This window comes from Drosophila busckii, chromosome 2R, assembly GCF_011750605.1.
Source record: "Drosophila busckii strain San Diego stock center, stock number 13000-0081.31 chromosome 2R, ASM1175060v1, whole genome shotgun sequence".
NCBI classification, from domain to species: domain Eukaryota; kingdom Metazoa; phylum Arthropoda; class Insecta; order Diptera; family Drosophilidae; genus Drosophila; species Drosophila busckii.
The window spans coordinates 127,449-148,075 of record NC_046605.1 but is presented as its reverse complement, the minus strand read 5'-3'; the positions used below and the strand labels follow the sequence as shown (position 1 = coordinate 148,075).

Genomic DNA, 20,627 nt, shown 5'->3' with positions numbered 1-20,627 from the left:
GTTATCGCATACATTGCTATCGATATAATACAATTGTCATCCGGCACAGTCTCGTTTGTCAGCGCAAGTGAGAGAGCAACAGTGCATTTTGTATGGTTCGTGCAAGGGAGAGAGTCGTTGTGTTATCAACAACCCTAGTGTAAACAGATTTTTACATAAAAATTGAACATAAATTGCAATAAAAAATATTAGTGCTGAAATTTGTAAGGATTTTTTGTTTTGTATTGTGTAGTGGATAAAATTAATTGTGTACTTGTTTCGGAACTGTAAATAGTGCAGACAGCAGGTGGACACTCAAGCAAACAAAAGTGAGGGCAGTGCCGTTAGGATCGCAAAGGTGAAAATGTATTTGCCAGCAACAAATGGCAATATTTGCAAGCAAATATGAAAGAAAATTGGCCATTGATGATACCGAAGCGATAAGCTGCCAAATTCAAGCCGTTGAACAGATTAACGGACATACGGTAAGTTGAAGCAGTGTCACTCTCACAAAAATGAAAAATCAATAATATGCGACGCCGACATTATTATTACATATGTACACCTGTTTTGTTGTTGTGTGTGTATGTACATATATTATAGGAGTATTTGCTGCATGTGCAACGTGGTGAGCAATCCTGGAACGTTCTGCGCCGTTACAATGACTTTAATCAATTGCACAAGAGTCTTCAAATCTCTGGTCTCGAATTACCGTTACCTGGCAAACGTTACTTTGGTAATATGCGACCGGACTTCATAGCTGAACGGAAAGAGGCATTGCAAATATATATAAACACAATCCTAATGAATCCCATATTGGCATCATCGCTGCCAGCTAAGCGGTTCGTTGATCCCGAAAGCTACTCGCAATCATTCCATGGTAAGCATGCAAAGAAACAAATGTCTGCCTATTATTTAAACTTATAAATGTATGTATACACACTTTTGCAGATCATGCCGTACAACATTCGTTGCTTTGCCTTCGCAACGACAGCGTTTGGGCTTTGGGCACCAGCATGGGCGCCATTGGATGGCGTCTGCGTAAGCATTACTTCAAAGTCACGACAAAGCCGCCAGAGAAAAGCAGCAACAAGCTGGTGAAGAGTGGCTCCCAGACACAGCAAAGCAAACATTTTGCATCAGGTAGCAATGGAGGTGCCCATTCGGTTTCCATCGATGCAGCCACTCTAGATCCTAATGCAGAGATGGTGGCCGAGTGGTTGGAGTATGGACCGGACAAGTACATCGATGAGAAGGATATGGGTGGCGTGCTCAAAAGCCTTATGGGACTGCAGCATCCACATATAGAATCCATTGTATTGGCGGCCAACACAGAAAACGGTTGCCTATTTATCAGAAAGTGCGTACACAACATAGGCACTCTGACACTGGTAATTTAATGCATATTTCACTTATAGATTCCATAAGCATGGCACGCTGAAGGATGTGCTCTGCATGGCTACGCCCAAAAATCCATTTTTAAGCAAATACGGCAATCCGAAAGGTCGTACAGCGCTTTCGATGAAACAAGTGGCTACATATGGCGCACAAATCTTAGATGCACTTATCTTTCTACACGCCAAAGGCTACGCCTATGGTCATTTGCATTCGGGCAACATCGTTATAGTCGATGACTGCGTCAAGCTACTAGACATTGAGAATCATCTGCTTGGCGTGCCGGCCTTTTATCGCCCCTTCTTTGTCCAGCATAGCAAGATACATGCCATTGAGACCATAGATGTGTATTGCTTTGGTCATGTGCTGTTTGAAATGTCAATGGGCTATCCGCTGCAAGAGTCTGTGGCCCGACAAATTACCGAGTGTCCCGAGGCATTAAGTATGCAGATACAACTTGAGCCTTAATTTTCTTATAAACTTTAAACTTGTTACTTGCAGAGTCCGTTTTGGAAAGCATTTTATCAAAGGAGGCATGCAAGGCAGGCTTGCCTACGCTAGATCAGCTGGCTGCTCACAGATTCTTTTCACAATATGCCACAGCCATGCCTGCAACATCAGAGAAGCCACATTTTAAGCTGTCTTTAGTAAGCAATTGCTATTTTAACTTACTAATAATATTCATTTTTTTTTTTATAATTTGCAGCAGGCTAAAGAGCTACTGCGCCAAGCGGCTGTCAAGAGCGAGAATCGACTGCGTGATGAGCAAAAGTCGGTGAAAAACCAAAAACGCATCGTACGTGTGCAAGAGCTCATGAGTTCTGAAGAAGAGAAGCGCAAATCAAAACAAAAGGCAGTTAGTACTCGCTATATGTATGCATATATAAGCATGTCTCCTTTACTTTAATACACTATTAATTAATGGGCGGCGGGGTTTTAAGTTTATTTTGCTACCCTCCTTCTTAAGACCAGCCATTTTAATCATTTTGGTATAATTGTTTTCTCATTTATAAAAAATATGGTAATTGGTAAACTAGATATTGTCGCGTTAAGAATGTCTTAAAATATTATTTTTTAAAAACATGTTTCATAAGTTTAGCTTGGAAATATTTTTAAATTGAATATATTTTGAAAAAATGTATTTTTGCTTGCCCCACCAACAACACTGTAAAGATAATTTGATTTTGCTTATATTTTTTTTTATGATTTTCTTAGAAATTAGAGCACAAGCAGTCGAAACTCAAGCAACAGGGCTCACTGCAAACAAGCAATGGACGCTTGTCGCTGGTGTCTGCCACAACTGCTGGCAGCGTTAGCAGTGCATCAGCAACATTGGCCACAGTTAGCACAGCTGACTCCTTTAATCGCTCTGACAGCACACCCGAGGAGCCCACCGGCCTCAAATGTAGCTATGCCACTTTTAAATTTAACTGTTTTATTTTAAATTTGGCATTCACTGATGCTTACTCTAAACCATATTCACAGCAATCTCAGATGCTGCGCAGTTACGTCAAGAGTTGGCCAGCACCAGCTTGACTGGAGTGGAACGTCAGACATCAACGCCCAATATGCTAACCGAGGCGGATGCAGCAACATACGCTGCCGAAGAAGAAGAACCCACGCGCTCAGCTTTGCTTGAATCAATTTGCAAATTTAATCGCGGTTCGTTGCGCAAAGTTCGCTCCAACGATTAGTCACAATGCAGATAGACAACCTACATTTATCTAAACATATTTTGGACCAAAAAATATGGCGTTATGAAATAACGTTGCCATTAAATTAAAACGTAAAACACAGCAAACAAAAAAACAACAAATAATTGTCTAACCAAACAAAATGCAAAATTAACTACATTTTTAGATGCATATAGATTAATATATTTATATATTGATGTACTAAGCAGAGCTGCAAGTCCCATAAATGTGCCCTTGACTGTCAACTCGTAAAATCGCACCAAATCTTTGTTTTTCTTTGCGTGATTTGCAGTTCTGTAAATATATTTAATATTGTAACCTATACGTACTTTTAATAACTGAACCCACTGAGTTTTGTGTCCTATCCAGTTAGATATAAACTTGATCAAAAATTAAGTTCACGCGTATGCAACTAAAGCTTTACATATAAATATATACATGACCACTACACGACTGAACAAAATAAATCACTTTGGTACAACTTAATTATAAAGAAGAGAAAACAAGTTTATAAATTTCGAAAAAAAAAAACTTAACTAACAAAACTACATGTTTTTTGTGTTGCATAACTCTTCTTATATGCGTTCTTTTTACTGCTTTATTTTAAACACATTTATTTTTGAATCTTTGTTAATCAGAATCCATATAAATGTATCTGTAAACTGAATGTATACAAAATATTATAAATGTGTGTAAAAGAACGGTAAAGTTAATACTCTTATTCCATGTCTATATATACAATATTAAAATATATCAATGTGTGTGCTGTGTATATGTATATTATTAACAACAAAACAAATACGAACAACTCTCATTACGAATTATATGAAACAGAAAAATATACGCATATTATATGATAAACCAACATAAAAGTGTAAAATGGTGTTATTTAAAACTGGCAATTTGTATGTCGTATACTCACGTTTACGAGTCATAAGTTAACGGGAATTTAATATTATTTCATCCTTATCTTCCTTGCAGTTTTGTTTTACATTTTCCACTTGAAACTATATTTGATTGCAAATTCCAAGTGTATTAAAAAACATAGTTCGAAATTTCTATTACTTTCTAATTACAAGGTATATATTAATATGGATAGATTAGATAATAGAAAGTAGAACGTATAGTCTTCGTTATACCAAAAATGTATTTTAAACGAAAGAAACTGTTGCACAGACTTTGAAAGAATTGTGCATGCTCACATAATTTCTGCCAATTATTGATATAACATTGTATTTTGCGCTTTTGCAGTCGAGAGGTAAAAGAGATAGGGGGCAATAACTATTGCCGTGGCGACAGTCAGTGGTACTGGACTTGCAAATGGCTGTAATAATCATTTGTGGTTTTATTGTTAACCACTGGCACGTAAATGGCCGACGCAGCTAGAAATTGGTCGGGCCTGGTGTCGCTTTGTCTGGGTCAGGAGCGTGAGAAGGTATGCGATTGATTTTGCCATTAGGCAAACATACAAAATAAATTTATATATGCCAACATGAGTTTTAGTTTATGTTACTTTAATAAACGAATGCTTGTAACCAAAATTTGTCCAAGTCACGCATTGCGGACTGGATTTAGGTTGGGGGTTAAGTTGTAACATAATCTGGATACTGTGACAGCAACACTAACGTTTTCCATCATGCAGCGCCAGGTGAGCAGCCAACGTACGTCACTGACCAAATCTAATGTGGCCATTGCTGCCTTGGGATTGGGCACACAGCAAAAAGTAAGTTTATTAAAATTTTGCACCCATTTCATATTTTCCATAGATAACGTTTACATGACTTTTTGTGTAAATTTAGTAGTCTTATTACTTTTTACTGTGCTGTGTTAAGTAAACAAGTGTGAAATTTGATTCAAAAATAAGTAGCGCTTGTATAAGAAAAATGTTAATTGGAAAGAAAAAAATCTAATTTTTATCTACTTTTTAAGCTGCCTGTACGTTATATGCCCACATATCGTCTGGAGGGAAGAAATCCCTTGAATAAGGATCGACTAGAGCTTGTGATAAAAGCGATAATGCATTGCAACTTCAATGATGAATACATGTTTCATCCCAAACAATCTTATCATATGGCTGCCCAGGTTAGCGAAGAGATAAAAAATGAAATCAAAACACTCAACTTTGATAGGTATAATGTATGCATATATTTTGTAGTTATTAATGCCAATTTAGATTTATAATTTAAATACAGGTATCGGTTTATTGTGCTGGTCACTGTTGGCGAACTGTTAATGCAAGGTCTCTGCTCCATGGTGAACTTCTTATGGGATGCCGACAAGGATGGTTTTCTTAGCTACACCATAGAGACGCCAAATTATTTTGCGGTCTGCAGCATATTTTATTTATATTACGATTAAGCGTCATAATATATTATATTATAATTTTATAAGTCCCTAAAATATTAAATCAATCAAAAATTATATCACTTTCTTCGAAGCATCATCATCGCTCGGCAGAAAAAGTATCTTAAAGCGACAAACATCATATGTTACCCCCATTAACTTGTATGAAAATCTGAATCCATATGTATGTTTTGATTATTTCCAAAGCATAAAATAAAACAATGTTGTTTGATCCAAGTCGGAGCCTAAGGCCAGGTCACGTCACTTCAAGCCTAAACGTAAAGATCGTGTCATAACTGTTTAATTTCTTGATGTTTCTGAATGAAATACGGTCTGTATTTAAGTTTTTAATAATCGCGTAGCTAACATCTACCATTAACGTATTTAGTAGAAATTAAATAAAACACTGTAACACTTTCACAAACGAACACGAAAATTTCTTACACTTGGCTATACTTAGTAAATTGCACACAAGTATATATGTATAACTGTTGATATTGTAAGTTAATATTTATTTTGAATTTTTATTTAATTATATAGCATAAGTATATCTGTTTTGTAATAGTATATTGATAGTTAAGAGAGGAGAACCAATTTCACAATTTGAATTAAAAATTTGGTTTGTTTAGAAAGTATATTATATATAGGATTTATATATGCTGTTTATAACATACACATGCACACACACACACACACACACACACACACTGGAGTTGTATTGTGACACTTTTGGCAAAATCACAAAAAATATAGTAAACAAATCTGTTTTTTTTTTTTTTGCATTTAAATAATAATTATAAAATAGCACGCACACATTCCACCAAAAACAATTAGGCGAGAGAAATAGACACACACACAAATAGAGCAACTAAACTCAATTTTAATATTAATTATTATTTAATTCTTTTGAATCTGAAACTTGTTGAAAGCAGCCCATAAGAAAACCAATGTAACATTTGCCAAACCCATTTCAAGCATAGCAACATTTTGAAACAAATGCTACACGACGTTCTCTTTGAGGATGATATATGTATATATCAGCACTAACTCATACTTAGGTACATAAATTTTATAGTTAATGCAACAACAACTTGTGAACTTTCGATAGCCAAAACACCAACATGTTTGCAAAATTTTGTCACATTTAGTATTCACTCTCTCTCCACATTAACTCTTAAAATCATAAAGATTATTTAGATTTACAAGCATGTAAGTGTTTGTGTGTGTGTAAAATTTAGCACAGTACAAAAGAAGTTTTAAGCACAAAACTTGAAACATTATTTTAACTTGAATTTGTTGTTTATAATTGTTGTTTTTGGTTGCACATTTGAATACAATTTCTTTTTTATTTATGTAAATATTTTGAAAAAACAAACTGTAAAGAACTATTTTTGTTTTTGGCACAATTGTTAGCAATATATAGTTGTTAGACAAATCAAAAAGTAACTGCAAACTGTTGAACTGTAACTATAACGGTTTTTGTTTTGTTGTACACACTCACTAACACTAACACTTTTCTTTTCGTTTGGTTTTTGTCTAACCATAAAATGCAGTAAACAAAATAATGTTAAGGGATAAAGAATGTCTGCAAAAAGAACAATAATATATGGGATTAATATAATACCAGTCAGTGTTGTTAGTGTGTGTATGTGCGTGTAACTCCTTGTAAATCCATACTCATCCACAACTATTATATACACATATACATATGTGTATAAATCGGGAAAAACTATCTTTGTCTGTATATATGCATGTGTATGCCAGTATGTGTGTAAGCTGGAGTCGACCGAATCCTTTGTCCTTTAGGCTGTGCCGCCACGAACCACCACAATGACCAGATGGTCCTCCTTAAGACCCTCTTCGCTAAGGCTGTGGCAAGTGCGCTTCAGCAACTCCGTGGAAAATTCACAGGGCGGAAAGGCATAGAGCACGCCTGTGGCTTCAGTTTCTTTGTTGAGGAGTGATATCACACCGGCTGCTTCCTTTTGCTTTAGATACGAAACCAAATTACGCAGCGGACGCGTCTGTACGCTGGCGTCATCGCAATTGGTGTCCACAGTGGAGCCAGACAGACCCATGAAGATGGCATGCGATGAGGAGGATGCAATGCGTTTCTGAACATCCTCCAGCTTGGGTGGATCGAGACGTAATCGCTGCGTAATGCGCAAGTTATGTTTTCCCTCCTCGTCACGCATCAGCGACTCCACAATGTCTGTATCTCCATCTGTCAAATGGAACTTGGCCGGAAATAGAGAGCTCTTTAGTATTAGCGCTCCCGTCCATATGGTACTGCATTTGCGTGCCACATCCGAAACGCTGGTAACATTACCCAGTGCATCGGTGCGTCGTGTCGATGTATCTGACTCGGAACCGGGCGAGCGTGCTCGCTTTAGCGGTGAACGTGACCTCGAGCGCTCTACGCCGGGTTCACGCGAGCTGGAGCGCGCGCGATCATAAGACTCACCGGGCGGACGGCGCCATTCGTCCTCAGCACCACCTGGCGGAGGCACAGCAGATGTACCACTCAATGCGCCCGGATGCGGTGGCCTGTGAACATCATTGTGATAATGATACATTCCACGCCCACGTCCACGATAGCCACCGCCACGGCCACGATAGCCGCCACGTGGCGGATACGGGGAATAGCCAACGCGTGGTGCATACGCTGATGCCGCTGCTGGTTCCTCGTAATAAGGATCATATTCGGGTCGTCTGTACTCTAAAGCAGCCTCATCGTATGAAGGCTTTGAGCTTTTAAAAGGAGCAGCAGGCGTAGCGCCAGGCAGCTCGGCAAAATCGGTGCGCAGCCGACGCTCCGGTCCACCCAACGGAAAACCACGCATCTCTTTGACCGCCGCTGTAGCTGCTTCTACGGTTTCGTACTGTATATAGGCATAGGGTTCGCCCTTTTGATACTCGATCTTCTTAATAGCACCAAAGCGATCGAACTCGCGCTCCAGCTGTGTGACCGAAGTCCATGCGCCAAGGCCACCGATCCACATGCGCGTTGCAGGTGTCACCTTTCCGTAGCCTATTTTGCACTGAAACTTGCCGATGTACTGGCCGGATAGCTCAATTTTGGCCCGATGCGCCATATCCAGGTTTTGATAGCGCACAAAAGCAAACGCATTGCCAGTGCCGGGAGGAGGTCGCTTTATGTCAATATCATCAACTACGCCGTATTTGCCAAAAATGCGACGCAGTTCGTCATCGGCAATAGTTACCTCAAGGTTTCCAGCAAATAGTGTGCGCGTTGACAGCGGATCATCTTCGGGCTGCACATGGTGCAAATAATTTGGGAACTTGTCTTTCTTGCTTTCTGGCTTCTCGTACGGCACATGCGGTCTAGGTGCCATGGGTCGCATAGGTGCATACTGATGTGGAGGCGGATGGCCGTGCATATGATGACCATGCGGATGGGCATGCCCACGGTGCATAGGAGGGCCACGTGGAGGATGTGGTGGATACTCGTGATGCATGGGACGATATTCACGTGGATGTACTGCATGCGGATGCATTGGTGGTCCATAACGGTCATAGGGATCTATTGGCGGACGGCGATGATCCAATGGAACACCTGGACCCATTGGCGAACGCGAATAATGATAACGCTCATAGTCTGGCGGCGACATAGAGTGACGTGGTCTGGCCAAAACAACCAAAATTTACACATAAAAGTGGTAACAAATGTGCAGTGTAAAATGCTTACCTATACTCTGGCCGAGTAGTGGACTTGTAAACTGGCTCTACGATGGCCATTTTATCATAGATTATCAAACGCGGCTTGTGATGCTTGGCCTCGCGTGCATCTTCCGGCGTGCGAAAACAAACATATGCCACACGCTCGTCCAAATCATGAGCTAAACGCACACTGAAATCGCCAAACTTCTTGTATTCCCTGTACAACGTCTCTTCAATAAACTCATCTGAAGCCTTGGGCGGCAAAGCGCTTACGCATAATACCTTGTACCCGGCTGGACGTTCTGCGGAAGGAGGTCCTCGCATATAAGCATCTCGATGCGGAGAGCCGTAACGTCCACGTGGACTAGGCGAACGTTCCAAGCGACGGCGCATACGCTCAGGTGAGATACGCTCGGGCGAATCGCCGGGCACTCCGCTGCCATTGTCATAGCCACGACCCATGCTCCTAGAGTTGCGCACCAAGTTACCTCTGCCTGGAGAGCGAGACGCGCTGCGCTTCATATTGTGTATTTTAATAGTTATACGATCGAGTTCAGCTCCTTCTCGATGACTACTCATGAGCAGGAGCGACAGCAGCAATTACAATGGCCAATAAGTCGTGACAAAGTCTGCAAACATATGTAGTTACATATATGTATTGTGTTTTATTTATTTATGCAAGTAATAGGTACATATATGCAGAAACACTTATACATGCAAATGTATGTACATTTACGCAAAGTGAAAAAAAAAATGCGCTTCACACGCAAAAAGGAAAAATGGCGGCGTTTGACTGTGGCGTCAATGGAAAAATTTAACGTCAACTACAAAGCGTATATACCGCACTTTATATTATGTCATTAATAATGGAGAACCTTATTTACTTACCACTTGATAAATTTGTTGCCTTATTATTAATACACTTTCTCTAATAATTTAATAAGACCTACTACAGGAATTTCTACTTTCTTGCGGCTTGCAAATTCTGTATACGAAAAAAGAAATTGTGACTGTCATCAAGAGGATGACAGTGTGCGTTTTAGAAAGCCACCTCAAGGAAACTTTTGCTATACATCGATATGGAAATTGCGCGTTTTAAAATGTGGAATCGAAATATGTAAATGAGCTGCATATCATAAAATTATCGATAAATTTTAAGCGACCGCATCCATATGCACTTGTGTACAAGTAAAACATATGTACATACATATGTATGTCACCAATTCCCCTTAAATAGGTAAGGAAATTGTTTGTTTGTCAATTCCAACAACAATAAACTTATCTTACATTAGCTGTTTTTGATTTATATATTTGTACGCAACATCTGTTGCTTTGCTAGCGGCTCGCTCTCTCTCTCTCTCTCCCTAAAGCTCTACCTGCTCTCATCATGGTCTTTGTTCTGACTAATATAGAAGTGTTTAAGTGACAAATGTGTTTTCGTTTTTAAATTATTCAATTTGTGGCAATGGCAGCGAGTGGTAATAAGGACGTGGTAAATGATCAGGCCCGTTACGATCACTATCGTATATATAATGTGCAGTTTGATAATGAGGATCAAATAAACTTGTTCCAAAAACTGGAACAGCAAAGCGATAGTCTAACATTTATTGGTCATGCACGTGAAGTTGGACAAAAGTTGTCCATATTGGTGGCCGCTCATCGCGTAGCGGACTTTGCAGATTTGCTCACGACGTATAAACTAACGCATCGTGTTTTAGTAAGCGCAATAAATGTTCAGCAGCAATCGATATTCCCATAATCAAACACTATTTTTCTTTAGACGTATAATTTTCAGGAAAAGATTGATCATAATATGAGTGAAGTATTGCCGGAAAATGTAGATATTGGTAACTATGATTGGAAGCACTACTTTCACTTGAAGACCATTTACGCCTGGATGGATAATCTGGCTGCTAAGCACGCGGATAAAGTGAGAGTTGTGAACATCGGCGAGAGCACGCAGGGCAATGCCATCAAAGGACTTAAGCTAGGTAACAATCCAGCAAACAAATCAATCTTCATTGAGAGTGGCATACATGCGCGGGAATGGATTGCTCCAGCTACAGCTACTTATATCATCAATGAACTGCTCCATTCACAAGATGAGCGCGTCCAAGCGCTGGCCAAGAACTACAATTGGTTTGTGTTTCCCTGCGTAAATCCAGATGGTTATAAATACACATTTGAGCACGATCGTATGTGGCGTAAGAACCGCCAACTATTCGGTACCTGTCGCGGCGTAGATCTCAATCGAAACTATCCTGATCATTGGAATTCAACGGGCTCTAGCAGCGACCCTACGCGTTATGACTTTGCTGGACCCAGTGCCGGCAGTGAGCTCGAGACTCAACGTATAATGCGGTTTATAGGTGAACATGTTGAACAAGACCAAATCAAGACATACATTGCACTGCACTCCTACTCACAGATGCTTATGTTTCCTTTTGGCTACACCAAGAAGCATGTATCCAACTATGATGACTTGCAGGAGTTTGGCAAAAAGGCGGCAGCTGCCATCAAGATTGAGAGTGGACGTGACTATGTTAGCGGGAATCTTTACGAGACAATCTATCCCTCAAGTGGCGGCAGCATGGACTGGGCATATTCCGAAGCTCATATACCTATAGCATACACATTTGAGTTGCGTGGACCACCAGATAGTGAAGATCTCTTCATATTGCCCGCTGTGGAGATACAGCCAACAGCCAGTGAAGCGTTCACTGCCATTAGAACCATTGTGGAGGCTGCCGCTCTTAAGGGTTACTACAAGTAAACATTGCATGTTTTTGTGTGGAAAGATAGTGTCGTTTAACGTTTAGTGTTAAATTTCACGTAATTTCTCATGCGATATTATCTTTAAAAACATAAAACAATTGCTCTGCAGCTGCACGATAAGGACTATAAATAAGCTCCAATAAAAGCAACAGAAAAGTACATTGAAGTATTTGTTTTCGCTGGAATAGCGAGTTGCAGTTGTTAGTTAACAGATAACAAATCTTGCTTGCTTTATGAGCAGAATTTCTTGATAAAGATTTCAAAATAACCGCCATGCTCTGAACACATTGTAAGAAACTGCTATCCATGACAACGATTAAACACAATCGAAATTTTATTTGTATACTATCGATAGTGGCTCGATAGTCTGGCAGCCCTAATTAAAATCCAGCAAGATTTTTTTGTTAAACTCACATTTAAAAACTTTATTAAAACCGTATTAGTAACTTTTTTTGTTGTTATTAATAAAAGACGCAACTCTAGTTTGAAACGTGCATATGTACATACGTGTAAGGCGTTAAGGTAAGCAGGGCTCGAAAAAAAGCAAACCATAAGTGAAAGTCCCAGAAAAGGTACAAAAACCGAGAGATAGACAACGGTGAAAAAGAGTCTGAGAGAGAGAGAAAAACGATTTTTTCAGAGAACATACATACATATATGTACATATGTATGTACGTATTTTGCAGTGAATAACAAACGTAGACGTGGAAGCGCAGGGGGCTGAGAAACGGAAACTGTAACTGAGAAAACACAGCATAGCACAAGAAGAAGTTGGTAAGTATGTAGACTTACAGCAATATTTGCAATTTGGGTTTGATGAAACTTATTGTATTTTGCATGCACAATTGAAGTGGAAGTCGAAAAGCGTAGGGCGCACCAACAGTATCAAGTAAGAGTGCGTTAATAGTAAAAGAAGCGGTGCGAAAGCAAATAAAAATCCAAGACCGTCAAAATTCTCAGCTACAGTCAGAACCATACACTTCCGTACAGCACCGCCTGCGCCCTACTAGCACCACCCCCACCAACGGCAATCATGTTCGTCAATTCAATGACGTTCCGCGGTAATCCGGCTAATTACCATCAGCAGCAACCGGCGCTAAATCATCATACGCTTGCGGCGGCTGCAGCGCATCATCAGCAGCAACTGCATCATCATGCCGCTGCAGCCGCCACGGGGCATTTGGGGCACGGGCACGGGGTTGGTGCTGGACATGCAGCTAGCAACCATTTAGCTGCCGCAGCGGTACTGGGACGCCATGGTCATGGACACACTACAAGTGCATCGCATGGTAACGGCGCTGCTTTGCCTAGCGGCAGCAGCGGGGGCAGTGGCAATAGCAATAATTCGCCGGACAGCGGCAAAATCTACATCAAGAATCTGGAGCGTTCCATTGACAACAAGGCGGTCTATGAAACATTCTCAGTGTTTGGCAACATACTCAACTGCAATGTAGCGAAGGATGAAGACGGCAATTCGCGTGGCTACGGCTTTGTGCATTTTGACACTGAGGACGCCGCTCGGGCTGCCATTGAAAAGGTTAACGGAGTGCTGTGCAACAATCAGAAGGTGCACGTGGTTAAGTTTATACCGCGACGTGATCGGGAGCAGGAGAAGGCGACCCATTTCAAAAATTTGTATGTGAAGAATCTAAGCGAGGAATTCACCGAACAGCATTTGCGCGAAATGTTTGAACCCTATGGACGAATTACCAGTCACAAGGTGCGTACCCCATCCACTAACATTTCACCCACTCATTTCGGTGAGAGAGTGAGAGCGTGAAAGTGTGAGAGAGTGCTACGCCATGTGGCACAATTTCTATGAAGCTCTTAAATGGCACTTTAGAGGTTTCAATGCGCATGCTCGTCAATAGTGTTGACAACTTGATTGACATAAAAACTATGAACATCTAGGATTTTTCACTTTTAATTCGATTTATCAACATTAACAGTTAATGCTGGATGAAGAGGGACGTTCGCGTCGTTTTGGCTTTGTGGCTTTTGAAAACCCACAGTCGGCGCTGGCCGCCGTAATTGGACTGCACGGTAAGCAGCTGGGCGACAACAAGTTCTTGTACGTGGCCCGTGCCCTGAGCAAGGCTGAGCGACAGCAGGAGATCAATCGTAAGCTAGAGGAGCGTAAGCGTCAAAAGGCCGGACAGATATTCTACTATTAGGATAGCTTTCTTTGTAGAATTGGTATTTTTTATGTTTGTGCACATACACACATACAAAGAAACAACAATACATACAAAACTATACAAACTTAGCTATTTAACAACAAAAAATTAAATTTTGTGCAAACTTGAAGCAAAGAATATGAAAAAAATTACACGAAATGCAATGATTTATTACATTTGAGAAACGTAAATAATGCATATTTACACTGAGAGAAATTCAGTTAAGAAAAAAAAATAAAGCAAATTAATTAATAACAATTAATGCACGCAAATTACGAACACATACACGCGCTGTAGTCTTTAAAGCGCTTATAATAATAGAAATAATAATAATACATTACAAATAATACTCAAGACACACACACACACATATATACACAAAAAACCATTTTAAACGAAATTGAGCGCAAGCTTGATTAGCAAGCAAAAAGTATTACAACTTTTAGCAATTACAAAACATTTTTGTAATATACAATATACATATAGTATATTGTAAATTGTTTCAACGTAGTCGACAGAAGAAGAAATAACAAAAACAATTTGTATTACATTCGAAGCAAAACAAAAAAATTAATTATTATACAAGATTATAAAAAATGTTTGAAAAATGAATAACTTTTTAGCAAAGTCAGCGTGTAGCAAGCTCGCGAAATTTACACAATAAATAAGCAAAAACAAAGCACATAATTTAAGATTATTGAGCTTAATTTAAAAAAAAACACGCCGGCTGCCTCGCTCCCGCCCTAAACTACAAAAATGCTTAAAATTTGTATAGTTAATGAAAAAACAAGGCAAAATAATAGTTATTACAAAGTGAAAGGAAAAACGGAGTAACTCACAAAACATATTTATTAAAACAAATAACAAATTGTTTTTTTTTTAGTTTGACTTATAGTTTAAAAACAAAACAATATGTGCTACAATGAATATTATTTACAGAACATTGGTAGTATTAGTATATATACACACACAGACATGCAATATGAATTTAGTAAACAAAGCAAAATGTACAAAAAACAATTTTTTCGTTTGCAAAGCAAATGCAATGTATTTTTTATCATTAAATGTAAAATTAAAAAAACGCAAAAAATAAAACTAAAAAAGAAAACCTAATTGCTTTTGCAGAATTTCAAAACTAAAAAGTAAATCCTTGAAAAAATATAAATATATAACCTTTTATAGTACTAAATTTTTAGCGTGTAGGAAGCGTTAATGCAAAAAAAAAAAAAAAAATTCAAATTATTTAAAGAAAAATATATATATACCTATATATTCAACTATTTCTTTTGCCTCACAGACGAACATTTACTGCAATTTCATATAAGAAAAACACAAAACAAGATCCTAATTACATATAATTATAAACATATTAAACTACTATAAAACGAAAAAATGATAAAAATCCCAGATAAGAAATTTGAATAAAAATGCTTTTGCAAAAAGTGTTTAAAAATTTGAGCTGAATGAATGGTTTTCTTTTTAATTGTCGTTATAATTTTTGAACAACACCTTAATCTTATTCTTATTACAAATTAATTTTTATTACAACGCAAAATATAGATATATATAATTTGAATATCACGTTTGGCTGATCTGAGTTATTCTTATGTTCTTAATACTGATTTGGAAGTTCTCGCAATGTACAGCAACATCAACATGACAATTATTGTATCAAACGAGCATAGTGTATGTTATTTGTTTTTAAATCATATCTGTATACTCGAACATAACGGTGTATAGAACATCCGATTTTATTTCGCTAAGGTACAATCTTTCAAGGTTTGAAATTTACCTACTTCTAGCTTTCAGTTTTATACTCAGTCTTATACTTTTTTTATAATAATTTTTAACAGCAATACAATACTAATCTTTGTTATATGAGTGCAAATTATAAATAAATCTCAATTGTTTTACATTTTATTGCCAATTGAAGGCACTTGAAAAAAATAGGAACTCAGAAACGGAAAGGAACCCAAAAAGTTCCGTTACGGCGCCAAGAAAATCAAAATATGCCATATTTTTGGCTATAAGCATTTCCGATTATTCCATATCTAGCCAAAAATAAGCTAAAATGCCAGCGCGCCACGCGCCATATGCACTAGCTAAATTACACACTGTCATCTTTATATAAAGTTTCATTTTCATTAAAAAAAAAAAGAAAAGAAATTGCAAAATTAAAATTGCAAGCATGGCCGAGTTGGATGATTTTTTTGCGAAAAAGGATAAGAAAAAGTCTAAAGCAAAGGGCAAATTTGTGACAGCCGACGAGTTGGTGAAGAACCTCGAAGAATGCACGAAACGTGAGGTGTTAAAACCAAAAAAACCTGATGTCGCTGTCTCGACAACTTCGACAGTGGCTGGCAGCGTGGCAGAAGGCAGCGCCGAAAACGAGAGCAACAGCCGGGCAGCGGATAATAATCAAACGGAAGTAAGTACATTGGGTAAATTTAAGTTGTAAAAAATTTAATTTGCTCATAAATAGCAGCGCGTTGAGGAAGAGGAGTGGAAAGAGTTTGAGCAGGAGCAGCGCAAGGACTACAGCGGTCTGAAGATTGGCCAACTGAATTTAAGCGAAAAGCAGCAGCAGCAGCAACAACAACAGCAGTCCGATGATATGTATGATGATGATGATGAGGACAGTGACGATGCGGAGGCAAGCGGCAAGCGCGGCGAGCTCGGTCCCTGGAAGAAACTCATTCCCGCCGAAGAGGTGACGCAGATACCGGTACCGCTCGAGACGGAACCAAAGTCATCGTCGAAAGTATACATTTCACCCGCGTTACGTTATAGTGTAAGCACTTAAATCATTATGGCATTTACATGCAGACACTTGGACTTTGTGCTTTTCAATTTGCAGCAAGCTGGCAGCGGAGCTGGCGGCGTAGGCGGCGGTGGCGGTGGCTTGCGTACGCGACGCGCTGCACCAGATATCACAAACACCGAGTTCTTTCCAACGCTGAACGCCGCACGTCCGGAGGAGCAGCGTAAGAAGAAAAATGAACCCGCCTTTGAGGAAGTGCGACATGGCGGTCGCTTCCAACGTGTACAGGAAACAACTGCAGTGCCTGTGGCGGCCACCAACCGATTCCAATCGCTTGACGATGAGGTCGACAGCTAGACAACATAACAAAACATAAAAACACAACAATTTATTATCTACAGTTGCCACACACTGCTCGTTGCGTGCTTTGCTGCTCCTACGTACGCATGCATTAAGTAAACATTTTCTAGGCTTTTGGAACAATCTTTAACACAAACTCAGATGAGACAAATTATTGTTTATTTCGGTTTGCATTTCTTATATTTCTTTTTGAATTTAATATGGAATCAATGTAACAGTTTATGAATAATAGCCATGCGTTGAATATCCGTGTATAAACAAATTTAATTCTCAAACAGATCCTCAGGTCGGCTGTCCGCATAACTGTAAAAGCAGTGAGTATCAATAGTTTAAATCAGCTTTAGCTGGCAAACTTGGATCGCGCACTGACCTCTCGCTATATGCCTGCTCCTCCGTATTGTGGTAAGAGCTCAGTAACGGCTTTTCTAACAACCGTTCCGGATACTTTCGTATCAAATACAACCAGCATTGAAATTGGCTAGAAAATTCGTAAAATTTGATAAAAACAACTTTGTTACTGTGTTTAAGAGCTTACTTATTTTGTTCCGTTACTATAGTCTGCTGTTCGCGATCATAATAGTTGGGATATTCCTCCAGCTCATCCAATTTGGAGAACATTAGTTCATCCACATCGTAGATCTCACCCTCTATATGGTGTCCTACGCCGGGTTTGTTCAACAAAAAGGGTATATTATAGCGCGTCCCAATGACCAACGGAAATTTTATCAAGGTACTGCCCTTGGCAACAAATCTGGATACGCCATTCTCTTTATTTGTTAACCAATGGTGATTAGGTTCGTTCCTCTTTAGCGTTCCATAGACAAATACACGTTTCAGTTGATGTGATAAGCTAGCACTCATGTTAATTGTAAAAAAAAAAAAAAACTAAAAATATAATAGGCCGTTGTCACTGCGTGTTAATAATTATCACTTAATTATTTAACATTGTTATTTTGCCATTCACTGTTCAGCGATTGAGTAGCCCATACAATATCAGCCTATGTTAATTAACAGTGCTGCTCCTCACTCGTCAAATGTTATATTTAGTTATTTATAAGTAACAATGATTGCTTCTCTTATTGCATGGCATTTTGTTTATTTTATCCAAACTTACAAAATTACAAACTACATAGTGTAATATATCATTTAAGTAATTGCATATCATGCACATATGTATGCATGTACATATTATTATCAACTTATACTTTCTATAAATGCAGCTACCGTTAAGTTATAAAATAATTGGAGGCGTATAGTTTAGTTTTGAGCCTCATAGCTAAGATCGTCCTGTGCAGGATGCTTGTGCGTGCGTCGATGGCGCATAATATAAGGATGCGTTGAGCTATTCTCATAGCTGGACAAATATGGCAATGAGAGCAATTTTTCCGGGTACTTTTGGAGCATATAAACCCAACACGGCACAGTACTATGAAAAGAAAATATAAATAAATATTTGCACATTATTTTCTGTTATGATTTTGCACTTACCCCTCACCAACGCCAATGTTCATATCCTGTATTTCTCGCGTATAAATATCCTGGCAATCCTCTAGAGTGTCCAGGGAGTTGAGCATGCGATTGTCCACCTCATAGATCTCACCTGTTACATAATAGCCCACGCCCGGCTTATTCAATAGAAATGGAATGTTATAGCGTGTGGCAATCACAAGCGGCATCTTTTGTGTGGTTGTTGCTTTGCACCAAAAGTTGGCATAACCATTGCCGCTGCTGGCCAAGATAGAGTTGCTTGGCTGTCCGTACTTGAGAGCGCCGCAAACAAACAGTTTGCTCAACGCAGAAGTAGCCTTCTGCAAAAAAAGGATAATGTAATTTTAACAGTCATGAGACATATCCTTATCAGATTTATGTTATTCAAAAATTTTCCATACTCTGCGTGATAAGCTTCACGCCCACCTAAAATAACAACCGTTTATTTTTAGATCGCTTTTTTTTGCTAACTAAACAAGTTGAGCCGAAAGCTCGCTCGTGTCGGCATAAATACAGACATACCCAATACATACATATATGTATTTACTTATGTAGTATGTGTGCATGTTTAGAGCTTAATGCAGTAACCGGTTTTTTGCATTCACCGTTTATTTAATTAACCCAACGTTTGGCTCTTTTATTATTGTTGTTAACACGCACTCGCACAAATGTATGTATGTATGTACATGCTTGTATTTTGAATTTGATTGCGGCACTAAACTGCGCATCACAAAAATTCTATGTACATACATATGTACATATACATTTGTATGTATATGGATAAGTTTGATTATAATTACTTAAATAACGCTAATTAATAAAATAAATAATTTCGACACGTCAAGTGTAAATTTTTTGAAGTTTTTACATATACATTCATACATATGTATGATATGTGTGACATTTATGCATATACATACATACATATATACATATGTATTTAGTTGCATTTTAACATTCATGTTAGGCGTTACATAATTTTTAGCGTAGACACACACACGTACATACATATGTATGTACGTATAAATAAGAACAGAAATGTTAACAAATTGTCAGCATCCGCCTTGTTTATGATTAAAGTGATTGATAATATACATAATTATTTAGTGCAAGCAATTACATATTTCCCACGCTTAGACAGCGCTGCCAACTTGCTAAAGGATGTACAATGTCACTTACCCTAATTTGACCCATTTCGTTTCTTTTTGTTAAGCACAACACGCTTTATTTAAAATTAATTAAAATTGCAAAATGTACTTGGAGAGAGACTTTTAAGAAAGGACAGGCGCTAGAGTACGCCAAGTGCTTTAAATTTCCAACAGGAAAACGTTACCGCACAAGTGAACAGCAAAACTCCAACTGAAAGGGGGCTGTCGTTTTGAAGAATAACAACAGCAAGGTTGGGGAGCGGGGAGAACTCAAATAAAACACGCCACACACACGCGCGGCTTTTTCTCGCTCTTTTTTATGTGTGAGCAATAGAAAGACACGTTAAGAAAGCACATTCATACATACATACATACATATTACATTCAAGATAAACGCATATTTAAATTCATATTTTGCGTGTGTATTGGTTTTAGATTTAGGTATAACATGGATGTTTGATAAGCCTCTTTTAATGAGAGTGTTAAACAGGCCCCTCTAAAATTAAAAGCAACGTAAATTTTAGAGCGACGCCACTGTAGCACACGTACGCACGACATTTGTTTTGGTTGCGCTTGCTCTCGCTTTGTTTTGCTTTTTATTTTTAAGCAGCAACTTGTTGAATGCGTTTTTGTAGATAAAATTCTTTATAATCGTTAGGTTATTTTCAGCGTCAAACGCATAAAAATGAAACCATTGTGTTTATAAACAATAATAAATTTGTTATTTACTTTTTTCTATAATGCAAAAAACGTGCGGCTCTCTTACTCTCTTATTTACTCACACTCTCACGGCTCAAATCAGCTGTTAATTTAAATACTCAGCCAT

General features: G+C 38.5%; 8 protein-coding genes across 12 annotated transcripts; 5 read left to right on the top strand and 3 right to left on the bottom strand.

The window, feature by feature from the left end:
• Positions 1–93: 93 nt before the first annotated feature.
• LOC108596439 (PX domain-containing protein kinase-like protein) lies at positions 94–3,630 on the top strand. 2 transcript variants are annotated; one of them, XM_017982173.2, is made up of 9 exons: positions 94–203; positions 275–464; positions 583–859; positions 931–1,339; positions 1,398–1,816; positions 1,876–2,021; positions 2,081–2,230; positions 2,590–2,779; positions 2,860–3,630. In XM_017982173.2, the coding sequence occupies exons 2-9, from the start codon at positions 363–365 to the stop codon at positions 3,066–3,068; spliced, it is 1,902 nt and encodes a 633-aa protein (XP_017837662.1). In that variant the 5' UTR covers positions 94–203; positions 275–362; the 3' UTR covers positions 3,069–3,630. The 2 variants fall into 2 exon arrangements, with proteins under 2 accessions (XP_017837662.1, XP_017837661.1); XM_017982172.2 differs by having other exon boundaries at positions 94–464.
• Positions 3,631–4,437: 807 nt separating this feature from the next.
• LOC108594903 (tctex1 domain-containing protein 2) lies at positions 4,438–5,902 on the top strand. The gene is made up of 4 exons (XM_017980041.1): positions 4,438–4,503; positions 4,711–4,791; positions 4,998–5,197; positions 5,261–5,902. The coding sequence occupies exons 1-4, from the start codon at positions 4,438–4,440 to the stop codon at positions 5,424–5,426; spliced, it is 513 nt and encodes a 170-aa protein (XP_017835530.1). The 3' UTR covers positions 5,427–5,902.
• An 890-nt stretch (positions 5,903–6,792) lies between these two features.
• LOC108597384 (RNA-binding protein spenito) lies at positions 6,793–10,074 on the bottom strand. The gene is made up of 3 exons (XM_017983917.2): positions 9,981–10,074; positions 9,121–9,721; positions 6,793–9,056 (listed from the first exon to the last, which is right to left on the bottom strand). Exons 2-3 carry the CDS (start codon positions 9,669–9,671, stop codon positions 7,214–7,216), a joined length of 2,394 nt encoding a protein of 797 aa, XP_017839406.1. The 5' UTR covers positions 9,672–9,721; positions 9,981–10,074; the 3' UTR covers positions 6,793–7,213.
• Positions 10,075–10,460: 386 nt separating this feature from the next.
• On the top strand, positions 10,461–12,026 carry LOC108597250 (zinc carboxypeptidase). Of its 2 annotated transcripts, XM_017983703.2 has the most exons (3): positions 10,461–10,809; positions 10,873–11,461; positions 11,521–11,655. In XM_017983703.2, exons 1-3 carry the CDS (start codon positions 10,558–10,560, stop codon positions 11,568–11,570), a joined length of 891 nt encoding a protein of 296 aa, XP_017839192.1. In that variant the 5' UTR covers positions 10,461–10,557; the 3' UTR covers positions 11,571–11,655. The 2 variants fall into 2 exon arrangements, with proteins under 2 accessions (XP_017839192.1, XP_017839191.1); XM_017983702.1 differs by having other exon boundaries at positions 10,470–10,809; positions 10,873–12,026.
• Positions 12,027–12,109: 83 nt separating this feature from the next.
• Positions 12,110–15,076, top strand: LOC108597251 (polyadenylate-binding protein). The gene is made up of 4 exons (XM_017983704.2): positions 12,110–12,389; positions 12,554–12,641; positions 12,719–13,587; positions 13,817–15,076. The coding sequence occupies exons 3-4, from the start codon at positions 12,901–12,903 to the stop codon at positions 14,039–14,041; spliced, it is 912 nt and encodes a 303-aa protein (XP_017839193.1). The 5' UTR covers positions 12,110–12,389; positions 12,554–12,641; positions 12,719–12,900; the 3' UTR covers positions 14,042–15,076.
• Positions 15,077–16,186: 1,110 nt separating this feature from the next.
• Positions 16,187–17,411, top strand: LOC108595191 (protein CDV3 homolog). Of its 2 annotated transcripts, none has more exons than XM_017980374.2 (3): positions 16,187–16,472; positions 16,530–16,835; positions 16,902–17,411. In XM_017980374.2, the coding sequence occupies exons 1-3, from the start codon at positions 16,233–16,235 to the stop codon at positions 17,160–17,162; spliced, it is 807 nt and encodes a 268-aa protein (XP_017835863.1). In that variant the 5' UTR covers positions 16,187–16,232; the 3' UTR covers positions 17,163–17,411. The 2 variants fall into 2 exon arrangements, with proteins under 2 accessions (XP_017835863.1, XP_017835862.1); XM_017980373.2 differs by having other exon boundaries at positions 16,188–16,472; positions 16,527–16,835.
• LOC108595192 (putative gamma-glutamylcyclotransferase CG2811) lies at positions 17,380–18,079 on the bottom strand. 2 transcript variants are annotated; one of them, XM_017980376.2, is made up of 3 exons: positions 17,701–18,074; positions 17,536–17,643; positions 17,380–17,468 (listed from the first exon to the last, which is right to left on the bottom strand). In XM_017980376.2, the coding sequence occupies exons 1-3, from the start codon at positions 18,024–18,026 to the stop codon at positions 17,429–17,431; spliced, it is 474 nt and encodes a 157-aa protein (XP_017835865.1). In that variant the 5' UTR covers positions 18,027–18,074; the 3' UTR covers positions 17,380–17,428. The 2 variants fall into 2 exon arrangements, with proteins under 2 accessions (XP_017835865.1, XP_017835864.1); XM_017980375.2 differs by lacking the exon at positions 17,380–17,468 and having other exon boundaries at positions 17,487–17,643; positions 17,701–18,079.
• Positions 18,080–18,240: 161 nt separating this feature from the next.
• Positions 18,241–20,025, bottom strand: LOC108595616 (troponin C-akin-1 protein). The gene is made up of 3 exons (XM_017980882.2): positions 19,833–20,025; positions 18,654–18,973; positions 18,241–18,591 (listed from the first exon to the last, which is right to left on the bottom strand). The coding sequence occupies exons 1-3, from the start codon at positions 19,845–19,847 to the stop codon at positions 18,423–18,425; spliced, it is 504 nt and encodes a 167-aa protein (XP_017836371.1). The 5' UTR covers positions 19,848–20,025; the 3' UTR covers positions 18,241–18,422.
• Positions 20,026–20,627: the final 602 nt, after the last annotated feature.